The 26,696-nt window shown below is 39.7% G+C and overlaps 1 protein-coding gene across 1 annotated transcript in view; it reads left to right on the top strand.

The window, feature by feature from the left end:
* The window catches only part of PASD1 (PAS domain containing repressor 1), a 79,875-nt gene that overhangs the window by 35,125 nt on the left and 18,054 nt on the right, over positions 1-26,696 (top strand). Inside the window, exons 3-9 of the mRNA XM_019632178.1 lie at positions 519-673; positions 4,060-4,130; positions 6,441-6,530; positions 13,935-14,034; positions 14,460-14,573; positions 16,465-16,595; positions 18,689-18,771. Of these exons, the coding sequence (XP_019487723.1) occupies positions 519-673; positions 4,060-4,130; positions 6,441-6,530; positions 13,935-14,034; positions 14,460-14,573; positions 16,465-16,595; positions 18,689-18,771 (744 nt within the window). The remainder of the gene's footprint in view (positions 1-518; positions 674-4,059; positions 4,131-6,440; positions 6,531-13,934; positions 14,035-14,459; positions 14,574-16,464; positions 16,596-18,688; positions 18,772-26,696) is intronic.

Below are 26,696 nucleotides of genomic sequence, written 5' to 3'. Positions count from 1 at the left end.
TTTTTAAAGGTAAAAAAAAGAGATCTCAATTAGCATTTTATTGCTCAGCCTTCTCTCTGAGGAGCAATGACTTTGAGAGAGCCTCTTGAGTAATTATAGATCATTTAGAAAGAATTTTCTTTAATCAGAAGTACTCGTGTAAAAGCAGGTAAGACCATATGGTAGAACAAAGACCTATCATTAAATTGAAATTAATCTGGACTGAATTTATTTTATATAATTCTTAGGCCACCGTGCTAGACATTGGTGGGCTTTGCGATGGGAGACATAAAGACAGATCTGGTCTCTATCCTCAAGGACCTCACAGTCTAAGGAAGATGAGATTGGCTTTCATTTCCTTGTTTTAATATTGACAGTTATTGTTATCCTATGAGTGATCAAGGGACTGGACTTTTGTTCAAATGTTGACATTAACATCTCCCTCTCTCTTTCTTCATTTATCCCTATCCATTGTCCTACTCTCTGAATTTCCAGACCTACCCTTACCATTAATAACCCTGATTATTTTTGTCGATTAGAAATGTTTCTCACATGGCTGAGACAGAAAAGAAGAAGTTCGTTAATACCTTCTTCACAGAAATGTATGCCTTGATGCAAGCTTATGGCTTTTCTGTGACAGACGATGAAGCTAAAAACTTGTGGAGAACCTGTGCTCTTTCACAGAAGAAAAAAGGTTTGGCCTGAACATCTCAACTTATCCTTAAGCATTTTGATTAGCCATATTGAAAATTAGCTGTGAGTTGGACAGCTGGGTCTCTTCCTTTACCTCAAACATTTTGGGGAGGGATTAATGGGATCTCTTGAAGCACCTTCTAATACACACATATATTTCATTTCTCTCCATCCATAAGTTTGTTTATGGTTGACGCTGAAAATATTATGGAGGTTCATGCAAAAGTGGGACAAAGAAATGAGAATTAATAGGAGTATACTGGGCAATAATAATGCAAATTTCTATATCTTAGGCACTGGAAGGGAAACATGGCACCGAGGGTGTAAAATAGTACTTATAATGTTTAAGTATGTTTAACTCAAAACACCTAAGCAGGCTATGCCCATAAGCATATGAGCATGCTGCAAAAATCTTACCTTAAAAAAATATTTCTTATCCCCATGATACTTCTGTGCCCTATTTCTGTACCCCCTTTACAGAAAATGTTATTGAAATGACTACAGAGACCATGTCTTCACTTCCTCATGCCCCGTTCGTTCCTCAACCCAGTTCACTGAGGCTGGAGCAAATTACCACTCCAATACAACTACTTTCATCAGGAATAACAGTGACCTCTATATTGCTGAATTCTTGGGTCCCTTAAATGTCCTCATCTTTCTCGACTTCTCAAAAATATTGGACAGGTGACCACTCCCTCCTTTTTGAAGCACTTTTATCTTTGGCTTCCAGAATAAAATACTCACCTGGTTTCCCTCCTAGCTCATTGTTCACTCTCTCTCTCTCTCTTTCTCTCTCCCCTCCCCCCCTTCCTCCCCTCCACCCCTGTCCTCATCCCCTACTTTCCTTTTTGACTTCTAAACATTGGCGTGCCCCAGGGCTCAGTTCTTAGACCTTTTCTCTTCTGAATCTAACTTAATTTCCCAGGCAACCTCACCCAGTCCCTTAATTTGAAGTGCTACCTGGACGTCAGTGACCCTCGCTTCTTAAATCTATCTCTAGCTCTGGCGTCCTACCTGAGTTCCATAGATGAGAACCATACTCATTATTAATCCAGTAAGAGAGTTTCTTGTGTAACTTCTTCGCTTGGATATCTAACAGGAAAGTTAACATGGCCCAAAGGAACTCTTGATTCTTCTGCATGCGATTGGCTCTCACACCTCCACCTCAGTCTCCCCATTTCTGTTACTCATACTACCAATCATTCTTCTAGCCACTGTAGCTAAAAATGTAGAAGTCATTCTTTTGTCCTCCATTTCTCTCACCCCGTCACCTGATCCATCAACAAATCCTTTTGGCTTTACCTCTAAAATATATCTCAAATCCATTCACTTCTCCCCATTTCCATATCCTGGGTGTACCCACCTCATCCAGTCTACCGTCACCTGTTACTTTTGAAGACGCTTACTAGCTAGACTCTCTGCTTCTACCCTTGTTCCCCAATTTGATGCATTTTCTGCAAACAGCCATGGTAATCTTTTAACAGCATATGTCACTTTCCTGCTTAAAAGACTTCTCCTTATCATATACCCTATGTGATCTGGCCCTGCCTATCTCTCAGACTTCATTTCCTACTATTCTATTCCTTGCTCACCCTACTGTAGCCCTTTGGCCTCCTGTCTGTTATTTAAATAGACCAAATTCTTTCCTGGCGCTCACTTTGTATTTACTGTTTCCTCTGCCTGAGATGCTTTGATTCCAGGCCTTCACATGGCCGTCTTCCTGTCATTCAGACCTTGGCTCAGATGTTGCCTTCTCAGTAAGGCTTTCCTGGCTCCTCAGTCTAAATTATTGTACTTAAAGATGTATGAAATTATCGGTTCCATTGTCTATGTGTTGATTATCTGTCTCCTTCCTAACCAGTTTAAAAGATACAAAAGACAGTCACCTTATTTATCTTGTTCACACTGTATCCTGATCCTCTAAAAGAGTAAGATACATAGTAGGAGCTCAGTAAATATTAGTTAAATAAATGAATGAATAAGGTTCCATTTAACAGGATGTATGGAGTCCCTATTGTGAGTTAAGTACTATGCTGGGCATTCAGGTTTTAAAGAATTGGATATGATACCCATCCTAGAAACAAAACAAGGTCTTGGGTGATAGTAAGGTAGAAAAGCCCTTCATGATTGATTGATAAAATACAGTTGTTGTTTTTTTCTTGGAAATATATGGGCTCTCTTCTGTCTTTTTTTATTTCTTAGGAAGGAGTATAGGAGATGAAAGTCACTAGATAGAGCTGAAAGTCAATGGGGAAATAACTCCAGAATTCACTATGGGAGAGTATCATGGGTTGTTTCCTGAGTTTGATGAACTGTGACCAGAACTGAATTTTCAGGCTGGGACAGTGGTCAGGAGCACTGATCTTGAGGCAGTTGTGCAATTGGCGAGGTTTATTTTTCATATTATTTCTACTTCTCACGCAGTTACATACCCTCTTTTCATTCCCTCCTTTGTGAGGGTTCTGGAACTCTTCTACTCATGCTTGGCCTCCTTCTTCTCCAAATCTACTCATAGGAAAGGATGTGAGACTCACACCCAACAAGGAAGCAAGTGCTGCTATCAGAATTATCCTTGTCAGGGAATTTCGCATTTTTTCATAGGGATCAAAACCGTATACCATGGGTCTCTAAATTTTCTGTGAGGAGGAACTAGCGTTTCTTGACATGTATTACAATAACCGGAGATTGGAGGGCTGTGCTAGTGAAGTCCCTGAATTAGTGAGGTTAATGGAGTAAGTAGGATTGGAGAGGGGCCTGACTTTGACAGCAAAGGCTCTGGGTGAGCACAGGAGCAGAAACACTGCTCATTGGAAAAACCAGAGCACCTTGAAGAATGGAGAAGGATGGATGAGGGACTGAAGAGTGTCAGCAGCTTTGAAGAGATACAAGATGGGGCTTAGAGATTTTCTAGTGAAGGGCCCTTGCTAAAAGCTTAACTATTAGATGAACTAAATCAAGGGATCCCTTTTGTTAGCCAGGGGTAGAGGAGATTTTAAGTGTCTGGATACACCTAAAGCCCTTGCCGCTGCCTGTATCTCATCTGGCATATTATGAGTACTGCATTTGGTAAAATTTAGAAGACTTAAAGAAATAAAGAAAAGGAATGAAAAGTAAGTAAAAAAATCAATATATTGTTGGCGAGGTAATAATGTGTATAGTAGAAATTGAGCTGGATGATCTTCAAGGTCCTTTTCAATTGCTGAACACTTCTGTTTATGATAATTTATAAACTGTTAGTCTACATCAGATCCTTCATTACTACTCAGCATTTTCTCATGAGAGCCTTTTCTATAAAATTAATTAAAACTTTGAAAAAATCTAATATGTATAGCTAATCATTAATGTGACAATTCTCTATTTTTTCTTCCGTTTTCTAAAACCACGAAGCCAATCAAGGAAAGTCTCGAAAGAAATCTGACTGTTATAGCTTTGAAGACTTCCAAAGTATGGCACTACAAGTAAGTGTGGATTTCTTCTTTGATTACTTCATATGTAGAATATGTGCAATAGAAGATAAAGAATAGTGTTTTTCAAAGCGTGGCTAGGAGACTATGCATATCAGAATTACCTAGCGAGCTTGGTAGAAATAGACTCCTGGGACCCACTTAAACTGAATCAGAATCTTAATCCTGGTAGGACCAGGAGCCTACGTTTCTAACACACTTCCCAGATGTTTCTTATGCCAAATGAGTTTTGAAAACCACTGATCTTGACTAACAACAAATATGAACAAATCTGTGTATAGGTTTGCAACAAGTTAAGTAATTATCTGGTAGACTCATTCAACATAGACTGTTAGAGTCTAAAGAATAAACCTTCAAGTCTTATTTTTTCCCTTAAGGACATGAGATATTTATGGTTTCTGTCTCCAAGGGAACTGGTCAGTTTCACTAAGTTCAAAGGCCGTGTCTGTGTCATTTTCTTGCTGTGTGTCTTTGAGAGCATTACCTTTCTCTGAACCTTGATTTCTTTCTCTGTAAAATGGGTAAAAAATTCTTTATTCCACTAAGTCATTGGAAGAATAAATAAACTGAACATGTGTAAAATATCTAGTGCACTTTCTCACTCTCTTCTCCATGTCATTTAATTTCTCTTATTTTTCATTCCAGTGTCTCTTTGTGTTGCAGTCTGAGTCATTTATTGAGCTCTATCTTCCAGTTCAAAAATTCTTTTTCTGGGGCAGCCGGTTAGCTCAGTTGGTTAGAGTGCAGTGCTCATAACACTAAGGTTGCCAGTTCGATCCCCACGTGGGCCACTGAGCTGCGCCCTCCACAACTAGATTGAAACAAGTACTTGACTTGGAGCTGATGGGTCCTGGCAAAACACACAGTTTCTCAATTTTTTAAAAACATTGTCTTTCCAGCTATGTTCCGACATGCTATTTATTTAACCTATACATTGAGTTTTTATTTTTGATGATATTATCATTTCTAGACATTTTGTTTGATTATTTTTACATATGCCTTGTCAGTTTGAGTCTCTTGTTCCTTCATCATATTTTCAATACCCTGTGTTATTTATTTAAGCATATTAAGCATACTTATCTTACATTCTATCTTGGATAATTCCAGTATCTGCTTTTTTGGGATCTGATTTTGCATTTTAGTACTTACACTGCCTCTCATTCACAGTTTCATTTTTTTTCTGTGTTTATTAATATTTTATTATAAGCTCATGTTTTTAGAACTTAATCTGCATGAGTTCTTTGAGCCCTGGTTTTAAAATAATTCTCTAGAGCTGATTTCAATTTCTTTTTACTAGATATCTGCCATCAGGGCCACTTGAAACTAAATAATAAACTAAAAAATAGAAAACGGAAGAAAAAATAATAGGTGTTGAGGGCTACAAAGGTAGTTTGTGAATTCCAGCTCCAAATCTGTGTGAGTGTGGGCTTCTTTTTAGCAATTACCAGATGAGACTAGATTTTCTTTTCCTTCTTTAGCCAGAGCGGAGGCTGAGGCAGTCAGGCACATTCCCTGTCTCTCTTTGCAGGATGAGATCTTTCTATTGTGCCTGCTGGCAGTGTTACCATTTGGGAGGCCTGGTTTCATGCAGGAGTCTCTGACTTCACCTCCCACCTTGTGCAGCCCCTGGCTTTGCTTTCTATCCCACATGCTCTGTGCTATCAGTGTTGGCAGTATTCCCAAGGCAAATGCAGGCTCCAATATCCTTTTACCTCCTCATTCCCATGTTCTAGTCATTTCTGATATCAGATTGCTTCCCTTACTTTGCCATAGCTCAGTCTTGTTTTGAATGTAAGTTTTCATATATTTTATTCATCATGTTAGGTATTTTCTACCAGGAGGCATTTGTCTGGATATCTAATCCATTATATAGCGGGAAAGTGATGGCAATGTCACTTTTTCTTATATTTATAAGTAGATGACTAAACTAACCACAAATGAAAATGCCCTCCAAAATATTCTTAATGTTTTGAAATTAATTTTGAATTAAATGTGAAACAACCTAGACGTGGAAATGAATCTTCCTAGCTTGTGCTGGAGAGTTTGTGTTAATTGGGTGTACATTGAAATGTGTTTGTCTAAGTGACACATCATTTGATAAACATCTCCTGCTTAAGGTTAAGTAGATTCTGTGTAGGAGGCAGAATAATGGAATTTTAATTAAGTCTGAACCTGCTTTTTTGATATTTAAGGACCACAATACATTTTCAGTGTGCTATTCTAATTATTTATACATTTAGAAATAAAGTTATCATTTTATTATTGTTTTGCTATTTAATTTCATTATTGTTCTCTCTTCATTAGTCATTAGATGGCTTTTTGCTAATACTGAGCACAGATGGAGTGATCATGTTTGTGACTGAAAACGTCTCATCTATCCTTGGCTATTTACCAGTAAGTTCTTCCAGATTTGGGGGAAAGTATCATTCAGTTTGTTGTTTAAAGGTTCATTGTTTGTTGTTTAAAGGTTCATTATTTGTTTTCAGGAACATATAACTCATCAAGACATTCTTGGTGTTGTCAAAATGTGCACTTGTTCTGTTGTCATCTTCATTGATTTCAGTTTTAAATCTATAAAAACAAACTCTGATGCGAGGTAATGAAACACTCTGTGTGTGTGTGTGTGTGTGTGTGTGTGTGTGTGTGTGTGCGCGCGTGTGCGCGTGGTTTGTAAATTGCCCCTGAGGCAATCTCCAAATAAAAATGTGCTTTTTGAAATGGCAGTTTCCTTAGAATCAGTGGATGGGTCCCTGAGGTGACTGCTTTTCAAGGCAGCTTTCACTGGGTTGGATAGGTTTGATTTTGTCCATTTCTTTAGAGTCCATCACATAACTGATTAAATAGTAAATGTCATGATTTGTTCATGCTGGCTTATGGCATCCATTTCGAGGTCTGATTTGCTTTTTGTTTCTTTCTATTGACTAACAAATTATAATCTCATTTAGGAAAACATACAGAAATGATCGCATAGTTCAGCAATTTGTAAGTACTGCTGGAGACACCTACACATGAGTTGTAATCAGGGTCTCTGGTGTCCAATGGTCACTCATCCTAAGCCCTTTGGTGTTACTATGCCCTTCTCAGGAAAGCTTTTTCTACCTTCATTGTGTCATTGACTTAGAATATATGATTTCCTAAAAATTTTTCTGAACCTTTAGGCTGCACACTTAACAACGATATCACTTAAATATAAAAGTACTACAGGGGTTGGCTGGTTAGCTCAGTTGGTTAGAGTGCAGTGCTCATAACACCAAGTTGCTGGTTCGATCCCCATGCCCTCCACAACTAGACTGAAACAACTATTTGACTTGGAGCTGATGGGTCCTGGGAAAAACACACTGCTCCCCAATTTAAAAAAGAAAAAAAAAGAATTGGGGTCTTGCCCATAATAAAAGTACTACATACCTTCATAGTCCACTCATGCATGTGTGTGGAGGGGCTGTGTAGTGTACATCTACCGCTGCAATCAGTACTGAAATCTGTCATACCTGGATTGCTGCCTTCTGTATCACTGCACAAAGTTGTTTCAAGAATTTACAAGGCCAGCCGAGTGGCTCGGTTGGTTAAGAGCTTGCTTAAGAGTGTGAGTTCTGAGCAACAGCGGTTCAAGTCCCAGCCTGAGCTGAGCTGCCAACAGGTGGCAGGATGGCTCAGCCAAAAAAAAAAGAATTGACAAGCCCTGACCCAGAGACCAATAGCACTCAAGTTTGGAAATGTACATTAATAAAAGGCGTGTTAAATTATCCTTCAGTTAAGTTAGAAGAGGATTCGAAGCTTATGCCACTGGTTATGCTGTTCCGGCCGGCATGTTGCATGGCCCACTTAGGAACCCAGAGAGCTTTTCCACTCTTTTCTCTTTATTTACAGATACTGTCATCCATCTCTTTATTTCTCATTCTCTTCCTTTTTCTTTTTAGAAAAACAGTTTACATTTTCAAATTCAGCTTATATTTGTAGGATACCAAAACAGCTGAATAAAATACAAACATTAGAGATATTCATTGAGTTGGACTTTAAAGTACTCATATCACGGAAGAGGAATAGTCTTATTAAATCTATATTAAAGAAAGAGTGTATGAATATGCTACATTACAGATTAAATTTTGTTCTAGTGAATACCAGAATGATAATGCTTTCAGGTCTCTACCCTTTATCAAACTACGGAGCAGGGTCACTGGAATGATCGACATGTCCACTGTTTTTAGTTGGTGGTCAATTATAAGTCATTCATTGTCACTGTTACCTCCCTTAAAAAAATGTATCAATAGTTAATTAATAAGAAACCACTTGCCACTATTTCCATCTAAAGGAATGTACACTATCAGAAGACTACTCACTTTAAATTGTTTTAAGTGACAATGCTATCACATTCTTCTACTAATGAGAGAACTGGTGAGCCATAGCACTTTGTGCCTCTTATTATGGTATTATTTTATGCTTTGCATCACATAATTGTTTGTGTATGTCTCTTCCGCCCTACTGAGCTATGTGTTCATGGACATTAGAATTCATATCAGATTCATCTTTTTGAACCTTCATAAGTACTCAATAAAAGAAATTAATGAATTACTTTAAGTAGAATGTCCAAAATGCAGAAATTGGCCCAGCAGCAAACTGGCCACTTCTGGTGCAAATTGGACTCGAGGTAGCGATGGCATAGTGAAAGGAACATTATGGACATGAAGTCGGATGGAGCTGGGTGTGAATCTCATCTCTGAATTTGTGACCTCTCAACAACTGGACAAGCCTTAATTTCCTTGTGAATGAAATAGGGGATAATTGTTCCTCTCACAGAGTACTAAGCGAACTAGTTTGTGTGAATGTGCCTAACACATGTCTGGCATGGAACAGTTCTTAATTGTGTGTTAGATGAATGAATGAGTGGTCTCTACTGATCAGAGATAACTTAGTTTGGTACCTAAAGTTTATTTTATAACTAAACCAATAAAAGCATTTTTATTGAAAAAGTTGCTTAATGAAAAATATCTATATTTTTGGGGGGAAGTCAATTTCTCACTGTGTGACTTCCATTGTCAAGATTTATTGCCTGTTAATTTCATAATGTTTTGTTTGCTAAATCAAGGTAATATTTTTGCCCTGAATCAAGCCAAGCTTTTTTTTTTAAGATTTTTATTGGGGAATTGGGGGAAGGGGAACAGAGAAGCTGCCGTCGTTTTGTTCCTCAGTCTAGCCGTGGAGGACGTTGCTTCACTGGCCCAAGTTGGCACCATCATTGCGCTCTTCCCGGGCGAGGCAGACCAGCCGCCGGCCTCTGGACGGCCGCTCTCGGCCGGCTGCTGGCCACATACAGTAGCCCATGGCAACCCACTGCCACAGGGGCTGCAGCCTACACCGTCGCCGGCGACTCACGGCAGCCCAGCTCCAGTTTTTTTTTTTTTTTTTTTTTTTTTTTTTTTTTAACTGAGGCAGGATCCATCTGCTAATTTGAACATTGGCCAACTCATAAGGTGGCTTCTACAAGTGAACCATAAAAATATATTTTTGAATTTTGACTGTAGATTATTAACAGTCATCAGTTTAAAAATCACGTGGATTTGTGGTTCATCACCCAAGGCGGCTGTTTGGCTACAAAGAATACTTTGTTTACTGCTTTGTTCCTGTCACATTAAAAACACATAACTTGGGCCGGGTGAGTGGCACGATGATTAAGAACTGGCTTGGGACGCCAGAGGGCCCCGGTTCGGATCCCACATATGAGGGCCAGTGACACTGCCCTCCACAGCTAAGATGCTGAACAACAGCTCAACCTGGAGCTGGGCTGCCGTGAGTCGCCGGCGACGGCGTAGGCTGCAGCCCCTGTGGCAGTGGGTTGCCATGGGCTACCGTATGTAGCCAGCAGCCAGCGTGAGTGGCCAGCAGCCGCAGTGAGCGGCCGTCCAGAAGCCGGCGACTGATGTGCCTCGCCTGGGAAGAGCGCAATGATGGTGCCAACTTGGGCCAGTGAAGCAACGTCCTCCACAACTAGACTGAAGAACAAAACTATAGCAACTTGTCTGTTCCCCTTCCCCCAATTCCCCAGCACTGTTCCCATCCTCCCAATTCCCCAATAAATATCTTTAATAAAAAAAACCTCATAACTTAATATCTGATATTCTATTTATCCATGAGTCACCATATTTTATCTATATAATACAGCACTATTAATTCATTCAACTAATATTTATTGAGTGCTCACTTGTGCCAAGCTGTGTTCTAGGTATTGAGGATGTAGCAGTGAATAAGACAGACAAGATCTCTGTTCTAATGCAATTTAAATTTTACTGAGGGAGACAGATAATAAACAGGTAAACATATACATGGGACTATAATGTCAGGTAGTGATAAGTGCTATGAAAAAAAATGGCAGAGAGAATGCGAGGGAATTGGTGCTGTTTGAAATACTTTCGAATAGAGACTTGGATGAATTAAGGGATAAAGTCATTGCAAATATCTGGAAAAGAGTACTGCACGTTGAATGAAGAGCAAATTCAAGGGCTCCATGATGATTGTTTGCTTGGTGTCTTGGGATATGAGCAAGGAGTTCAGTGTACCTCGAATGCAAGAGGGAGAGTGGGAGGGGCTAAGGTCAATAGGCAGCAAGGAACCACAACATACAGGCCATTGTAAGTACTTTGGCTTTTACTCTGAATGAGTTCAGTAGCCAGTGGAAAATGTTGAGCAGAAGAATAACTTCATCTGACATATGTTTTACTTTTTATTTAGTTTTTCAACTATAGTTGACATTCAATATTATATTAGTTTCAGGTGTACAGTATAATGGTTAGACATTTATATCGTAACTTGCAAAATAGTCCCTCGATATGTCTAGTACCCACCTTACACCATAAAGTTATTGCAGTATTATTGACGATATTCCTTATGTTGTACTTTGTATCCCCATGACTGTTTTGTAACTACCAATTTGTACTTTTTAATCTCTTTACCTTTTTCATCCAGCCCCCCAACCCCTCTCCCATTGGGCAATCATCAGTTTGTTCTCTGTATCTAAGAGTTTGTTTCTGTTTTGATTGTTTATTTTGTTTAGATTCCACATATAAGGAAAATCATATGGTATTTGTCTCCGTCTGACTTATTTCACTTAGCATAATACCCTCTAGGTCCAGGTGTGTTGTTGCAAATGGTAACATTTCATTCTTTTTTTATGGCTGAGTAATATTCCATTGTATATAAGAGTATGTACCACATCTTCTTTATCCAATCATCTTATCAATGGACACTTAGGTTGCTTCCATATCTTTCCTATTGTATATGAAATGTCCTTGTTTGTCTCTTGTTATAGCCTTTGTTTTAAAGTCTATTCAGTCTGATATAAGTATTGATATCCCAGCTTTTTTTTTTCATTTTCATTTGCATGCGTTATCTTTTTCCATCCCTTTACCTTCAGTCTGTGTGTGTCTTTCCATCTGAAGTAGGTCTCTTGTTAGCAGCATATGTAAGGGTCTTCTTTTTTTATCCACTCAGCCACCCTGTGTCTTTTGATTGGAGCATTTAATCCATTTACATTTAAAATAATTATTGATAGGTATGTAGTTATTGACATTTTATTATTTGTATTTTTATCTTTTTTTTCCTTCTTAAAGAAGTTCCTTTAACATTTCCTGTAATACTGGTTTGGTGATGATGAACTCCTTTAGCTTTTTCTTGTCTGAAAAGCTCTTTATTTCTCTTTTGATTCTAAATGATAGCCTTGCTGGGTGGAGTAATCTTGCTTGCAGGTCCTTGCTTTATGTCACTTTGAATATGTCCTGCCAATTCCTTCTGGCCTGCAAAGTTTCTGTTGAGAAATCAGCTGACAGTCTTATTGGGGTTCCCTTGTATTTAACTAACTGCTTTTCTCTTGTTGATTTGAAGATTCTCTGTTTGTCTTTAACCTTTGGCATTTTAATTATGATGTGTCTTGGCGTGGGCCTCTTAGGGTTCATCTTGTTTGGGACCCTCTGTGCTTCTTGGACTTTTATATCTATTTCCTTCACCAGGTTAGGGAAGTTTTCTGTCATTATTTCTTCAGATATATTTTTAATCTTTTGCTCTCTCTCTTTTCCTTCTGGTACCCCTATGGTGTGAATATTGTTACACTTGAAGTTGTCCCAGAGGTCCCTTAAACTATCTGAATTTTTATGATCTTTTTGCTGTTTTGATTGGGTGTTCTCTACTACCTTGTCTTCCAAATCACTGATTCAATTTTCTGCTTCATCTAATATACTGTTGAGTCCCTCTAACATATTCTTCATTTCGGTTATTGTATTCTTCATTTCTGACTGGTCGTTTTTTATAGCTTCTATCTCTTTATGTAAGTTCTTACTAATTACATCTACTCTTCCCCTAAGTTAATTGAACATCCTTATAACCAGTGTTTTTAACGGTACCTGGTAGATGGCTTGCCTCCGTTTTGTTTAGCTCTTTTTCCGGAGCTTTGTCCTGATCTTCCGTTTGGGTCATGCTTGTTTTTTTCATTTTGGCCCCCACCCTCTGTTTGTTTCTATGTATTGGGTAAATCGGCTATATCCTCCAGTCTTGGCAGAGTGGCCTTATGCACTAGGTATCCTGTGGAGCTCAATGATGCAGACTCCCTGGTCACCTGAGGCCAGTGCTCTAGGGCTGTGCCTTGTGTGGGTTGTGTGTGCTCTCCTGTAGTTGAGCCTTGATTGCTGTTGGCATGTCAATGGGTGGTATTGACCCTCAGACTAAATGACTGTGAGGACTGACCATGACTACAGCAGATGAGCTATAGTGCGGGAGCTGACCCCATAGAGTAGGATTCCCTATAGCGAGGCTCTGGTGCCTTGTGAGTCCACCCTTTGGGTGTATCATTTGTGGAGCTAATTAGGTGGTGCTCTGGTGTGGTCTGAAGCTGGCCACCTGTTCTGTTGGTTCTGGGCCTTCTTGGCAGTGTCTCTGGTGCAGGCCCAGGTCACCCACTGCCTGTGCTTGGCCCTGGGCCGCCTGGTAGGAGCCACAAAATGACGTGCAATTGGTAGCTGCCGCCTTGCTGGACTTGGAGGTGCCGGGAGAGACAGTACTGTGAACCGAGGATGAGTACCGCCAGTGCTGTGGGCCTAACAAGAGGTACAGGGCATGCTGAGGCCAGCTGCTGCTTATTTGGGATTTGTGGACCTTCGAGAGATTTTATGAAAGGCCACAGTATGGGCCGAGGCCGTGGGCTTATGAGGAACAGGGTGCTGGAGGTTTGACAAAAGATGAAAAGGCAAGAAATACAATAGTTACACTGAAGAGGAGAGTGAATTGTCTAGGGAAATGTAGAATGATTTCTAGTCAGAGCTGAGTGCCCATTTTAAATAATACACAGCATGGTTGTGGGTTTTTCTCCATACACATTCAGTGGCTTGGGTGAAGATACTAGGTAGATGAAGAGTTGGAATTAACCAGAGTTGAGATTTTTCCAGGCAAATATGTCAGAAAGAAAAAAGCACATGGGACTGATTATAATGATTGACTTTGGAACCTGAGCTGGGTAAGGAGGGATGCAACAATCTGCAGGAGATAATGCCTGGTGAAAATGCGATAGGAATGAACTGGAGGCCACACTGGGTCGCATAATTGTTGGAGAGATGCCGTACTTGAGTGCACTAAAAAGGTAGGAGGTGATGGTTATAGAATGGGGTAATGTGAATTGGAACTTGAAGAGGTACAATACGTATGATCACAAGATTGCTGAGGCAGGCAGATGATAAGTTTACTGGAGGTAAAGGAGATAGAAAAAGTGAACCGTAATAGCACATATAACAAAATTTTTTCTCTCTCTCTTTCTTTCTCAAGGATGAGCTTGTGGGTCAAAGATTACTAAGCCTTCTGCCTGAAGAAGAGAAAAGAGAAATCTTCAGAAAGATTGCTCTCACATTTCCTGTGTCAAACATAGGTATAGATTGTTTTTTTTCAAATAGTAAGTTCTTAAATTTTAAGAGACAGGTAACAATCACGCAGAGGAGTAGCAAAAATAAAGACATTAGAGCCAATATAGCTGCTGATTATACATTAATTTGACTTAATACTATTTCACAAATTATATTTCTAGTGTTAAAAATCTCTTCTCCAAAAAACCTTTTTTTATCTTGAACCCTGATTGCTTCAGCTTTTGTATAATTGCATTAGTGTTACATAAATAATCTTATAGCTGGTAACCCACTCTACAGATAAGCATAGCTATGCAAGTGCTAATGTTCATGGAAAGAAAATAATATTTTTGGAAAATCTAGTCCAACTAAGACAATAGTCATATGAAATAATCCCAAAGAATGTGGTAAGGTACAAATGTAAACTTGTTTTGTATCTGTTTTCTTTGAGTGGGGGAGCATAATGAGTTTTGCTGTCATTTAAGAAGAGCTCAAGCCAGACATAGTGATTTTCCTACTTACGAATATGTGAAATTTATTATGAGTGTAGAAGATCTTGCTGAGGGTAAGCAATTCAGTTTTTAATTTGATCTAGATAAAGTTCATGACTTATGCAGCCCTTCACTGCTAATATAAATGTCCTTCTATTGTCGGTACTCTCAAACTCTCTGATATCCTGATGACCACAGGTTTTGGTTACAGATATTAATTAAACTTAAAAAAAATTAACAGTGAAATTTTCAAGGTGGGGTCATATGGTAACATGATGGACTGAGCTGTTAAGGATTTTTTTTTTCCTTCTACAAAAGCAAGGAAATGCCTATTAAAATATAACAAAAGACGTTTAATGCATAGCCAAGCTTAAAATAAAGGGAAGTTCATGGGTGCCAGAAATTAAAGGACAAAGTAGAGAACCACAGTGATAAGAGGAAGCTGATTTTTTTGGTGGCCTGGGTGGGTTTTAAGTCATACATAGTTTCCATTGGCTGGAGTCAAGAGTTCTAACACTCATTCAAGGACCAACACATAAAACCTAGAGACTTAAAATGATCAGTTAAATTCTTTCCACTGGCCTAGGGGAACAATAAGGTTGCCATCTCGGAATTTGAATGTTAAAAAATGTGCCATTTACAGGAAATCAAAACCCAAGTCTGTGTCCTGTGAGTATGGGTCCAACTTTACAGTTTTTAAGGTTTCAGGAGCTGCAAGCTGAGAAATTAACATAAACACTGATTTGAGGCCATTGAAACATCTAGGACTTGAATCAGAGGTAAACAGCCCAACAAATATGTGAAAAGATGCTCAGGCTCACTAGTTAGCAAAGAATGAAACATTTTAAAACCAACGAGAGAGCACTGTGCCCCCATCAGAATGGCAACAATTCGAAGTATGAGTAATACCTGATATTGATGAGGATGTGAGAAATGAAAAAACTAATAGTGTTGAGAGAAATGTTAACTCATAAACCAGTGAACTGAAGTTAGGTTGACTATCTTATGGCTCAGCAATCCCATCACTGGGTGTAAATATCCCAGAGACAAACTTTCAGAGAGATCTGTGTCTAAGGGGACATGTACTCTGCAAGCCATAGTGTTGTTTGTGGTAGGAGGGGCTTGGAAATTGCCTAGGAGTGCATCATTAGGGAAATGGACAAGGACAATTTGAGAAATACATAACATGGAAAACTTGGTAATAGTTAAAAGCAATTAACTCTAGATATACATACTACAACAGTTCAATCTTAAAACCATATTGTTCATTAAAAAAAGTAAGGCACAGAATGAGAGCTATAGGATAATGCCACTTTTGTAAATTGTAAACACATATACATAAAGCCAGACTACATAGTTTACAAGAATATAAAAGATGTAAGATGAGCGTGAGTGTTTGTGGGTGGGGAAGGGACAGAGAGGAAAAAATAAAAAGAGCAGGGACTTTACCTGTATTCATAATATGCAATGAACTAAAAGTATAATTAACTCAGCTTTTTGTTTGAAAGCATAAACAAATGAATGAATGAATGAATGAGTAAATAAACAATATAAATTAATTCACACAATAATTGCCTGATATGTTTGTCGTGTGTCTTGGAAAATAGAAGTCAGGTACTTTAAAAAAAATCTTACTTGACTACATACACACACAAATTACACACACACATTTAATACATGTGTGGTGTGTATAAGCGAGGGGCCTAAATTTCCTTTGGAGACTAAAATATCATCGACAGGGTTAGGACACAGGACTGAAAATCACCCTGAACTCACAACAGTTATTTTTCAGTAATGACTTGATGTGTCAGTGGCCACCAGGATGGGGAGGGTGGCTGGAACAGAAGGAAGGCAGGAAAATATCTAGGGCTCAGAAGTTTGAAAGTTGTGTAACTTTTCCATCTTCTTATGTAACTGGCCTGCTTTTCTATTAGATTGTCACATGTGTGTCTCTATCTTCCATAGGGCCTGTGACACTTTTGAAAAGCTGCTTCCCCAGGCAAACCTACAATATGTCACTTTCCACAGTCCTTCCTCTGGAGGATCGATTTTATATGGTGGGGACCGTTTGTGTCCTCAGGGCTCCGATCCTACAGGTGAGTATGTTGTGTGTGCGCCTCTCAGCCATTGTGGCAATGTGGGCTTCCTTTGAAGGGCCACGTCCTCTTTGGTCCTGCAGCAGCTGGACAGCATCCATAAGGTAGCCAGTGTGCGTGGAGGGTTGTGCTAGGATGTGTGAATGAGGGAAGATCAGCTCTTGCATTTCAGAAGCTGAGCGCCTAAGTGGAGATCTGAACACACCTGAAAGAGATGGACAGTCATTTCCAAGTGGTTTGGGTATAATATAAAAGGCATACAGGGGCTGGTTGCTGGGCTATAGTAAGAGAAGGGACCATTTTTGCAGGTGGATAAAGGAAGTCTCCTGTCCCACGGTGCATTTTGAGGCAGCCTCCTACCCCACATGGATCACGTAGTGCTCTCCTAATGTAAGACTCACAGATTCTGTCTCTACAAAGAAAAATCAGCCTTTAGAATTCACCTGATAGATTCAGGCTCAATGAATTGATTCACTAAGTAACATATTTAATAACCACCTACTGTGTTCCAGGCACTGTGCTAGGAGCTAGGGAAACATTAGGCGAACTAGACAGTAGACAAGTGTCATGGAGATGATGAAAGAGAATCGATGCTAATGACTGGTGAGGGTAGGAAGTGCAGAGTGGTCAGAATGGAAGCCAGAGGAGTCATGTGAGAGATGATAATAAGACTTGGACTCGGATTATAGTAATAGAGATCGAAGTACACAGATTTGGATTCTATTTTGGAGATAAAACCCAAATTCGTTGCTGAATGGGTGGGAGAAGAGAGGGCAACTCAAGGATATCTCTTATCTTTTAGGCCTGAGCAGCTCAGTAAATGGAAGTGCCACTAATGACCTGAGCAAGGCTGGGACAGTGTGGGTTGGGCAGTGTGTGTGCGTGTGTGTGTGTGTGCGCTCGCGTGTGTATGCACGTGTGCGTGCAGGGAAAGGTCTAAATCAAGAGCTCTGTTTGGGCCATGTTAATACTGTGATGACATTGTGACATACAACACATCCAACCACCTTACAAGAGGCCTGTGCTGGACCACCTAGGTTCAAATCACTTCCCTACCAGCCGGCTTCAAATCCTTTTCTCTACCAGCTCGGTTCAAATACATTCCCTACTCGCTGCAGGACCTTCCTTAAGTCATTTACTTCGTTTAGCCTCACTTTCTTTCTCTATAAATGATGATAAGAGTACCTCCTTTTAAGGTTGTTGTGAAGAGAAATTAAGACAGCACCTCATATATGGTAAGCACTCAGTAAATGTGAGCTATTATAGTCATCACAATCATCATTATTATTGTTATCTTAATTACGGTTATTATTAGGATCTAGAGAGGGCAAAAGACCTACTGTACTTTTCCTCTCTGCCTTTAAATGTGGGCTTCAACTGCCCACAATTCAGAAATGGTGAGGGACTGCTTTACATTCAATTTTAGAGCAGTGATAGATTTTTTTCAAAAAATTTTTAAACATTTTTTTTGTATTTGTCCAAATTTAAGATGGTGAGAAAAGTAGTAGAGAGAAAAGCAAATGAAGGAAGCTGCTTGATCTTATTGCCCCATTCATTATCCATCTCTGGCAGCTCTCTGGGATCTGAGCTTTCACATCTGAAGGCAGACATCCCATCTTGGGGGTCATCCCACAAATCTAACTCCTTCTCTGTGAAAGAGCACTGTCACCCTAGTCCCCCTCATGGCACAAGGACCTCTATTTGTGATCTATTCCAGTTTTTCTAGGATCTTTGTTCCAGATTAGTGTTCATTTTGGAAAGAGATCTTGCAAGCACAGAGGACTTTTTTTGGATGAAGATTTTTTTTTTCATAGTAGCACAGTGGAAAGAGCAGTGAACTCAGAGTTTAACTTTGAAATGGATCTACTTTGACCCCGGATCTACTAGCTGTGTGTCTTGGGCCAATCATTATTTCTCTGTAACCCTCAGTTTCCCATCTGTAGAATCCAGTGCCTTTCTGACATTGCTATGCAGATTAATTGTGACACTGGATATGCGCTTGCTTCTGAGTTTACTACATGCTATACAAATTTGTCAGGTAGTTTTACTCTATAAGTCCATTTAAAGTATCTAACATGCCAGTTTTTCTGCAGGAACTTGCCGATATGAAGAAAGCCAATGAAGATGTTATAGTGATACAAGATTCAGATGAAGAATGTCCATCTTCTGACTATAGGTATGAGGCTAAGGGTGACGTAAGTAATGGAGACCGTGAACACACTTTTATTAAGTAAAACTGAAACAAGAGAAATAACATCTTCAAATATTTTTTCTATCAAAATGCAAACAAACACATCATTGAATCCCAAATAGTGATCTACTAGTCTTTCCCAGCTAATATAATTCATATTTTTCCAACTGAATGTAAATACAAGTGATTGGCTTTTTACTTTTTAAAAAGCAATAAATAGAGCAAAGTTAACTGACACAGACATTTAATGACTTTCAAACTAACACAGTATATTTAAAAACAGTACTTGGTTACTTCTTTTTCTTAAAACATTTTTACTTTATTTTTTAATATTTATTCATTTATTTACTTATTTATTTATTTATTTATTTTAGCTGAGCCATCCTGCCACCTGTTGGCAGCTCAGTGACAGCTCAGCTCTGGTGGGACTCGAACCACTGTTGCTCAGAGCTCACACTCTTGAGCGAGCTCTTAACCAACTGAGCCACTTGGCCGGCCCCTTGAAACACTTTTAAATGGTAGAAGAAACAGTGTGCATTGTGGTAACTGCTATTGTACAGATGCCCCTCTTTTGTGAATGGAATCTGTTCTTTAACGTTTGTTTGTTTGCAAATTTTCAGAGAACAGCAGCCAGTATTCCATTATTTTCAGTGGGAAAAATAAAAATGCATTCTTAACCCACAGGAAAATGCCAATTTGTCAAATATCCTTAAAACCCCTTCATACACCTATTTAACAAGTCACTAAGGATTTCAGTAAAATAGAAATTACTTGTAATCCTATCTACTTATTTAATACTTGATGACCTCATTAGTGGGTCTGTTTGTATGTAGTAAGCCATAATACTATCCACTGTTCAGTGGATAGCATTGAGAATGAGTTACATTTTCCTTTCACATCACAATGGGCAGGTACATGTAAATAAGTAACAAAATAATGCATTAAAGATGTGCATTACATGCCAGTAATACTTAGCAAAATAAAATAAACAAGAGAGTTTCTCAAGAGGTTTCTTATGATTGAAGGCATGTTTGTGTGAGGTCTGGTGGTGACAAGAGGGAGTTGGAGGCTGTGGTCACTGTTACTATTTGGTGGCAGGAGGAGGTAAGGAAGAAAGAGCTGATGAAGATATGCATTAAACAGGAAATGTCTGAGATACATCTATGTCTGTATCTAAGGAACAGGGCGAATCTTCCCTTCCTGGCAGGAAAGTTCAGAGGTGTTTGGCTGTGAACCATGGTCTGAAGCTACACACAGGGCAATGGGATGAAAAGCAGAGCTCACGGTGGCAGTCTGTTTGCATTCCCTTTGCTTGGTGTTCTATGTCTTTCGCTAACAGAAGACCGAATGTATGCTTTCAGAGTGGCAGGTCTGCTCATACTATGATCACACTCACTTGCATCAGCAAAATTTTTTTTTACAAGAATCTCAAATGTCTTGTAAATATTCAGCATTGTATTTGTGGTTCACAGGAGTTGGGAACACGTGCACAGCCAAGCTTAAGACTAATCACCATTCAACTCTCTAAATGTGCTTTATCACTCCCAACTTTTCTTGTAGAGCGTGTGCTTTAGGCCTCTCAGGCTTGCCCATTTCCAGCGTTCATTTCTCTACTTTATTAGAAGACCTTTTCCTGATAATGCGGGGAAGAAAATATCAAGCATACCATGTTTAAACGACGGGGACTCTATTAGGAGAATATCTGAGATATAGTAGCAGTAAACCACATCCTTTTGGCCAGCAGCCCATGACTTAAACACATTCTCGAATGCAACCTAAATAGATTTATTTAGTAGGCTTGGGTAGTGAACTGTGTGTATATTAGCAGATAATTAGAGCAGATACTCACATCATGAGACATTAGAGAGTGAGGAGATCTGTGTTTTATTTTTAAGTAGTGCTTAACTGGATGAAACATATTTTGATGCAGAGATGAGCCAACTACATCTACGCCACTGATCTTCACAGAATATAAGAAAAGTGTTTTCTTGAGGCTTCAACTCACATTCTTTCTGATATTGTAAGAAATTACCACTCCAGTGTAGATGAATGCAGCATAGTTTTATATATTCTATATTTTCATAAAATATTACTGAAGTTCTTTCAAAAATTAGGCAATGGATTGTTTATCATGTAGGCAGTAAGATGGAAAAATGGCACTTAGGAAAGAACTGATGGATTTGATGAAGAAAATTCTGTTAATTCCAGCCCCCACCCCCCCTATCTCTCCCCTCTCTTCCAACACCACAGCCACTGTTCTGGCTCCAACCACTTCAGCTCTCACATGATGGATTGTTGGTGGATGTGGTTCATCCACTAGCCTGAGGTCTGTACGGGAGGACCTGTCAGCCTCATCTCTGTCTAGCACAGTCAGAGCCTGACGTTGAATAGGTAGAAACCAACACCTGCTCAGGGACTGACTGATTGATCCTATCAAAATGGTAATCTGTTCATTCCATGCCATGAGACCTCTCAAACATAATGCAGCATTGTTATAAAGAAATACAAACCGGTATTTCCTTATTTTTCCATAGATTTCTTCCTTGTCCTCAGGATATTTTTCAATTAAAAAGAAGTGGAAGAGATTGTGACATGTCAGTTATCGATGTGAGCACTCATCGATAACCTTGCTTTCATGTTATGGTCTGAGGGATGGTTAGAAAAGTAACCGGGCACACAGGTCATAGGGACCTGGAGCTTCTAAAATGCTTGTGGAACTTTCCTTGGTAATTCTACATATTCTTTGAAAGCTATGAAGCATCCTGCTAAGAAGCTTGAAAGCTTTGTGTGTGCTTATGCAAGAAACACAAAGAGGGGAATTTGAAATGTTTAGAAGAAAGGGTCCGTTTCCATGCAGGATGCCCTGTCCTTGCATGTTTCAGATTTGAGGCTAAAGAACCTTTCATTTCAGGAAAGGGACTCAATGGCTGGGTTATTTTCCATCAAAGCTACTGATGCACTGTGGTAGAAGGCCTTGCTAGCTTGCACCGTCGAAGATAGAAAGAAGTAAGGGATACTTGAGAGTTGGCAAGGGGCAGGCAAAGCTCTCTCCTATCTTGCTACTGCTAGAGTCGAAGGAAGCACCTAACTACTCTTTTAGTTTGGCTAGTTGTAGGTAGAGGTTAGGCCCACGTTCCTGTAGTAGCATCATCTTCATATAGATCCATCTGTGTTTCATCCTTCATGATGTGATTTCATGTTTATTAACCTGGTTACTCTCCACAAATCTATAAGGTAGATTTAAAGATGGGAAAGTGCAGTTGCAGAGGATGTATGATTTGCCCAAACTCACACAGTGGTTAAGCAGTAGAGCTGGAAACTGTTAGTTCAGCAGTTTTAGGAGCTGTGGCTGGTATGGGATTCCAAGGAGAAAATTCAAGAAGTCTTTGGGAAGGACTTGCTTGGGAATGTTACTGAAATCATTTTAATTTCACCTTAAATTTAGCAGGCAGACGAATTAGTAGGGGAGGAGCCTATACTGATTAGCTCTAACAGTTTTTATGATGATAGTATCTTTTCAACCAAAGGTGGAGACGAGAACACTGGAAACTCCAATGACAAGTATTTCCAAGGGTTCTAGCAGCTCTTACCTTTACTTGTAGTCTTTGAAAACTCTGCCACAGTGCTGGAATTGGTCCCCAGGGAGACTCTTAACTGTAAGCAACTGCACCAAAAAGAAGGCACCTGTCTATTTCCTCCATGAAGACTTATCTTGTACAAAGGCATGAGGAGAATTTTGCAAAGACGTACGATGGTCCTAATTAGTGAGGTTTTGTCGTATGGAGCCTCTACCCTATACTGCGCTGACTTCCTTCCTTGTGTCCACCCCATGTCGAGCAGGGGAAGGACTCTATACATCATTGGATCACATGCCATTTGGTTGGGTTTCTCTACCGCTAGGTACCTAACTTTCCCAGTCTCATCGCCTCCCCTCCCCACCCCCCCCTCCTCCCAGTGAAACTTATTCCTACAGCAAATATTTAGCACCTACTCTGTGGGAGATTCTGTTCTAGGCTCTGAGAATACAGCACAGAATAAAAATCTTTTTCTTCCTGGAGCTTATCTTCTAATGGAGGAGAAACATAATAAATCAGTAGACCAGAGTCGGACAGATGGTGAAGAGGGACAAGGGAACACATTGAGCAGTGAGAGGGAAAGGGGACATTGTGAGGCAGGTTACATTTTATTAGGTTTTGTCACACACAGTTGATATTTGTGTAAGTTAGAAGATGGTGTAATATGGGCAATTACCAATGGTTTATGGTAATCGATAGAGTGGCCAGCTAAGGCCTCAAAAAGAAGGGGACTTTTTAGTTAGCACCTGAGAGGAGTGGAGGAGCGAGCCATGTGGATTTGGGAGGAAGTATTCCAGACAGAAGGAAGAGCAGATGCGAAGTCCCCGAGGTAGGAACACATTGGGTGTGTTTCAGAAGCCAGTATGGTCAGAGCAGAGTCAGCAGGAAACACCTATAAGAAAAGAGGGCAGGAAGGAACAGAGGGTCAGATCATGCAGAACTTGGAGAGGACCACAACCAAGAAGACGTGAGCAGTGGTGGGACCGTGTCAGCCCGCCCCTGCCCCTGTGGAATAGGCAGGAGACAGCCATGCTAGAGGCATTCACCGTTTCCCCCTGCTTTCAACTGCCACGTGAAGCCTCAGACAAGGCTCTCTGCTCTCCTTCTGCAGGTAACTTGGCTGATGTTTCTACTCCACACTGCCTCCTGTCACTTTTGCAGATACTGTGGAGGTCTTGTGGTATAGTTATGGCAAAAAAAAAATCCACAAAACAAAAATCCCACATAGGATTGGGATATTTTGAACTACAATATTTGGGTTTTATTTCTCAGCTTGGCCATTTACAGTTGTGTGATCTTGGCGAATCCTCATTGTCTCATGTTCTTTATCTCTAAATAGTGAGGATAATTACTGCAGAATGTGTGTGACAATCAAATAAGAGAATGAGATCTATCTGCTTTGATAAGTAAATGAGATCTATATGCTTCGTCAAATACTATAGAAAGTCAAGTTATTATCAATTAGGAAATACTTCCAAATATAGAGTAATTACAGTGTAGTGCTACACTGAATCCTTACTGAGCTATTACAGACTACTGAGTGCAAAGGGCTACGTTGTGATCGTGGCTTATGGACGTGCTTGGAAGTCTGTGTCTGGTGAGTTCTTCAATACTCTTATTATTTCCTAACTGAAGGTGGTTCTCTTGTTTTGTTTAAAGCCAGCACATTTTAAACCTCCATCCTTATGAGATGGTTCTATAGGCATTAAATACCCAAATTGTTCCCGGAAGTGTCTGTCTCCTTGCTGAGCAGAGGGGCATGGTCAAATCTGCATACGAAGGAATTTCCAACTTGGAGGCCAAATCTAGTCTGATGATTCAGTGCTCTCACTCCCACCTGAGAGACTTACGTGCTGACACCTGGCACCAACAGATAAGGAAAGGAGTCAGCAGCCTGGCACCAAAGGAAATAATCCATGAGCTCATTCCCATGCAGCTGTGGTGGTTAGATTTAGAGCCAGCCTCCTGGTTTTCATTAACTTGTCCTGTTGGTGTGTACAGGGCCTGGTCCTTGAAAAGCGCAGATGTAGGAAAACGAAGACAGAAGAAAGGAGAGCAGTCTCAGGACGCTGGGTCTTATATTTCATTGTGTTTATATGACCTCTAGCCAACCCATATTCCATCTTCAGCTACATGACAAATTATTTTGATCATCTGAAAGCATAAAATCATTAGACTGTCTTATTAGATTTACAATTGATAAGGGCAATTTTATTGTTAATATTGTTTGAAAAGTTCTAAGTAAGAGTTTCTACTCAAAACTCATGGAAGCAACCCTGAAATCACTGAGGGTTTAGACGCTAATGAAAAGAAGTCTAATAAATATCAAAGTTTGGAAACATCTGGGACGAATTATCTGAGGATTAGGCTATTTATGAAAAGTAGTTTTGGATAAATATGCTGGCAGCTGCTTGTTCTACTCATACAATTAACAGTGAAATATTTTTTTGCTCATGCTTTTCATTTGTCACCCTGTAATGAGAATGCCAGGCTTTGTATTAGGCATCCAAAGAAGTCGGACAGGATCCAGCTCTCTTTTGACTTAACGCTTTTTGCTTTACCCATTTTTATCCCAGGATATTCTTTTGCTATAGCTCTATTAATTTTTTTAACTTTTTATTTGAATATTGGCAGGAGCTACGACATGTATCCTTCATTGCCCATACTCACAACTGTTTACATTTCTCCCCATTTGCTTTATCATTATTCTCTCCCTCTTTCCTCCTCCATCTCACTTCTTCCTTTTCTCCTCTCCTCTCCACTCCCTCCCCTCCCCTCCCTTCCCCTCTCTCCTCTCCCCTACTCTCTTCCCTCTTCTCTCATCTCCTCCCCTCCCCATCTCACCCCTCCTGTCCCCTCTCCTCTCCTCTGCTTTTCCTTATTCATTATTTATTGATTGATCAGATCACACTGTGAGGTTACTTTGCATAGAACCAGTTTTTCATTCGCAGTCCATTTGTTGGCCATTCAGTCAAATGGTCTACTGGCAAGTTGGCTTTTGGCAAGCTTGATGTTAATAAATTGACTTGGTGAATTGGCCTGCTTCTATCTTGAAAAAGCAAAATCTTTCCAAAAATGAAGCTAAGAAGGAGCTAGTAAAGGGACAAGTTTACATTATTTCTGTAAAGAATGGAGAGCATAGTAATGTGTACGAACTATTTGGTAGAGTTGGCAATAGCTCATACTCATTTGCAGTTCATTCTGTGTAGGATGTTCATAGGTTAGCTTGTGGTATAAAGGAGTGAAACTGATTTTAACATGTTAAAAACAAACTTCATCCTAGTAAATTTGAAGATCTAATTGGCTTTAATTAAGTCATTCATGAATCAGGCAGCATGCCATTTAACAAGTAGAGAGGCTGTACAAAATAAAAGGATTTTTATAGGGAGAGAGGTGGAGCAAGGGAATTATTAACAAAAAAAAAAGGAATATTTTGGGGCCCTGGACACCTTTTCTTTGAAGGAAGAGAATGGGTAGTGTTTTTATCATGCAGATTGCCTTTTTTTCCTATGGGGGATGGAGAGGACCCTGTGACAGATTACCTTACTGGTATTTGAACAGAAAATTCCATACTGGTTTATGTTTCTGTGAGAGATTGAAACTTTAATTAGATCAGTTATTAAATCTAGGTTTTGTATCATGGGCTTTTAGCCTAAGTGACAACATTTGGGGCCTGTGTTTTTTCTTTCACAGGAAGGATCAGTTTGTAGATTCAGGGGGTATTTACAAGTGTGCATTTTATACTGAGCCCTGTCGCCATACAACACCTTTCCCGCATTTTAACACTGCCTATTTTGACACTGGAGAGTCGGCTGCTTGGCTCTGAAGGAACAGAGAAATGATAGGGCATGCAGAACTCATCTTTGAGGAACACATTTTATAGGAGAGAGAATTAAAATAACAAAAGAACAATTTAAAAGCAAATCACAGTATCATACATTTAAGTGGAGCAGATACTTAGAGGAACAGAGCCATCAAAGGGAGAATGGTTAATGAGGGCACTTGAGACAATCACATTGGACTGTACAGATTACAGAGCACTTTTTCCAAACATTATTTTCTCTTGACAAGAACCCTACAAGGTATGTATGATGAGCCTCACTTTAAACACTAGGAAACGGGCTCAGGGAAGCTAAGAGGTTTGCTCTAGGTCACACAGCTAAGAAGTGTCAGAGCTGAGGTTTGAGCCCAAAGCTGCATGACCCCAAATTCTGTCCACCTTTCATGGCAGCTTGATAATGCTGGACACAGTGGTGAGGCCTGGGGAGAATAGGCTGTTTTAAGCATGATCCCTAGGGAACCACTTAAGAACATAGTGAGTCTTGTGGGAAGGCG

This window comes from Hipposideros armiger, unplaced genomic scaffold, assembly GCF_001890085.2.
Source record: "Hipposideros armiger isolate ML-2016 unplaced genomic scaffold, ASM189008v1 scaffold_1096, whole genome shotgun sequence".
Taxonomy (NCBI): Eukaryota; Metazoa; Chordata; class Mammalia; order Chiroptera; family Hipposideridae; genus Hipposideros; species Hipposideros armiger.
Note: the sequence above shows the minus strand (reverse complement) of the source record. Positions and strands in the feature narration are given on the sequence as shown.